This window comes from Scomber japonicus, chromosome 18 (genome assembly GCF_027409825.1).
Source record: "Scomber japonicus isolate fScoJap1 chromosome 18, fScoJap1.pri, whole genome shotgun sequence".
In the NCBI taxonomy this organism is placed as follows: domain Eukaryota; kingdom Metazoa; phylum Chordata; class Actinopteri; order Scombriformes; family Scombridae; genus Scomber; species Scomber japonicus.
The window spans coordinates 30864238-30866737 of record NC_070595.1 but is presented as its reverse complement, the minus strand read 5'-3'; the positions used below and the strand labels follow the sequence as shown (position 1 = coordinate 30866737).

The window sequence follows — 2500 nt, the reverse complement described above, 5'->3', positions numbered from 1 at the left end:
TCAGAACTCACTTTTTGTGTTTGTGTGTGTGTGTGTGTGTGTGTGTGTGTGTGTGTGTGTGTGTGTGTGTGTGTGTGACTGAATGACTTCACACAATCACAGGTTTCACTGTTTGTTAAGATAAAACTTTATTAACACAACACATTACTGTCAGAGGAACACAAACTCCAGACTGGACAAAATAATAGAAACAGTGGTCGTTGTTTTATAGTCGTTAAAACCCATCGATGAGTCTGACGGCTATAAAAACACCACAGAGTCTTTTATTCTGAAATTTGATGATTGTTCCTAAAGTGGCCCAAAAAGCACATGAACATATTTAAATGCTCTACTTTTGTATCGATGCTACAAATTGAAGCTGTTCTGTTATTTTTACTTTTACATTAAATACATTTCCATCATTATTGCTGAGTTATATTTCCTTCCTCCCTTCCTTCCTCCCTTCCTTCCATCCTTCCTTCCATCCTTCCTTCCCTTCCTTCCATCCTTCTTTCCTTTCCTTCCTCCCTCCTTCCTTCCCTTCCTTCCATCCTATTTTTACTTTTACATTAAATACATTTCCATCATTATTGCTGAGTTATATTTTCATGTCTGAGGTAAAACAGGACATGATGTTGTGTGATAGTAAAATACTCTCTGTCTGCTCTCTGAAACATTTATTGATGCTTTAGTGACAGGTGAGGGACAGGTTGGGGACAGAGAGGACAGATGAGGGACAGGTGAGGGACAGAGAGGACAGGTGAGGGACAGAGAGGACAGATGAGGGACAGAGGGGACAGGTGAGGACAGGTGAGGACAGATGAGGGACAGGTGGAGTATTCAGGTGAGGGACAGAGAGGACAGAGAGGACAGGTGAGGGACAGGTGAGGACAGAGAGGACAGGTGAGTTACAGAGAGGACAGGTGAGGGACAGGTGGAGTATTCAGGTGAGGGACAGAGAGGACAGGTGAGGACAGGTGAGGACAGAGAGGACAGATGGAGTATTCAGGTGCAGGCCGGCACGTTGAGACATTGTTCAACCTGAAACTTCTCGTTGAGCGGCACGTCTCCGCAGTCTGCAGTCGGATCCCCGAAGAACGTCGCTTTCTCCTTCAGACGCCCGACCGTCGGCCTGCAACACACACAAGGTTCAGACAGCTCCGTGCTTCCTGCTTCCTGCCGCGTCATCGTACCTGCGTCACGGCGGCGGGACGCTCACCTGTAGCCGCTGAAGTCAGGTTTACACTTCCTCTTCCTGGCGCGTCGGGGGTTTCCTCCACAGGGAGGGTTACAGTACGTCCACGGCTCCCATCCCTCCCAGGTGCCCTTCACTGCAACACACACACACAGCCGTCTGCTAACAGGAAGTACAGCCGCCAGCTAACAGGAAGTACAGGACAGCCGCCAGCTAACAGGAAGTACAGCTGCTAGCTAACAGAAAGTACAGCCGCCAGCTAACAGGACGTACAGCCGCCAGCTAACAGGAAGTACAGGACAGCCGCCAGCTAACAGGAAGTACAGGACAGCTAACAGGACGTACAGCCGCCAGCTAACAGGAAGTACAGGACAGCTAACAGGAAGTACAGGACAGCCGCCAGCTAACAGGAAATACAGGACAGCGGCCAGCTAACAGGAAGTGTGTGTGTGTGTGTGTGTGTGTCTGTGTGTGTGTGTGTGTGTGTGTGTGTGTGTGTGTGTGTGTGTGTGTGTGTGTGTGTGTGTGTGTGTGTGTGTGTGCCACCCACTGTGACAGCCGGTGATATCATAGCAGTATCGTCGGTCCGTGAGTCCTTCCCCGCTGCAGATGGACCCGTTGTGAGCTCGATGGAGACACTGCCGGTCTCGAGTCTGACTGCCCGGCAGCTGCTTACATTTGATGACTTTGTTAGGGAACGGGGACTTACACTGGCTCCATGACGACCACTCGGACCACACGCCGTCCACTGCAGCCGGAGACACGAGGACAGAGAGACAGGAGGAGAAAGAGACACGAGGACAGAGAGACACGAGGACAAAGAGACACGAGGACAGAGAGACACGAGGAGAAAGAGACACGAGGAGAAAGAGACACGAGGACAGAGAGACACGAGGAGAAAGAGACACGAGGAGAAAGAGACACGAGACACGACGACAAAGAGACACGAGGAGAAAGAGACACGAGGAGAAAGAGACACGAGGAGAAAGAGACACGAGACACGACGACAAAGAGACATGAGGAGAAAGAGACACGAGGAGAAAGAGACACGAGACACGACGACAAAGAGACATGAGGACAAAGAGACACTAGGAGAAAGAGACATGAGGAGAAAGAGACATGAGGCACGATGACAAAGAGACACGAGACACGAGGAGAAAGAGACACGAGACACGAGGAGAAAGAGACATGAGGCACGACGACAAAGAGACACGAGGAGAAAGAGACACGAGACACGAGGAGAAAGAGACACAAGGAGAAAGAGACACGAGGACAAAGAGACACGAGGAGAAAGAGACACAAGGAGAAAGAGACACGAGGACAAGG

General features: G+C 50.2%; 1 protein-coding gene across 1 annotated transcript in view; it reads right to left on the bottom strand.

Annotated features, from left to right (window-relative positions):
- Window positions 1-956: 956 nt before the first annotated feature.
- Window positions 957-2500, bottom strand: part of LOC128379431 (properdin-like) — a 7723-nt gene continuing 6179 nt past the window's right edge. Inside the window, exons 9-11 of the mRNA XM_053339050.1 lie at window positions 1725-1922; window positions 1199-1310; window positions 957-1111 (exon numbers count right to left, since the gene is read on the bottom strand). Of these exons, the coding sequence (XP_053195025.1) occupies window positions 985-1111; window positions 1199-1310; window positions 1725-1922 (437 nt within the window). The 3' untranslated portion in view covers window positions 957-984. The remainder of the gene's footprint in view (window positions 1112-1198; window positions 1311-1724; window positions 1923-2500) is intronic.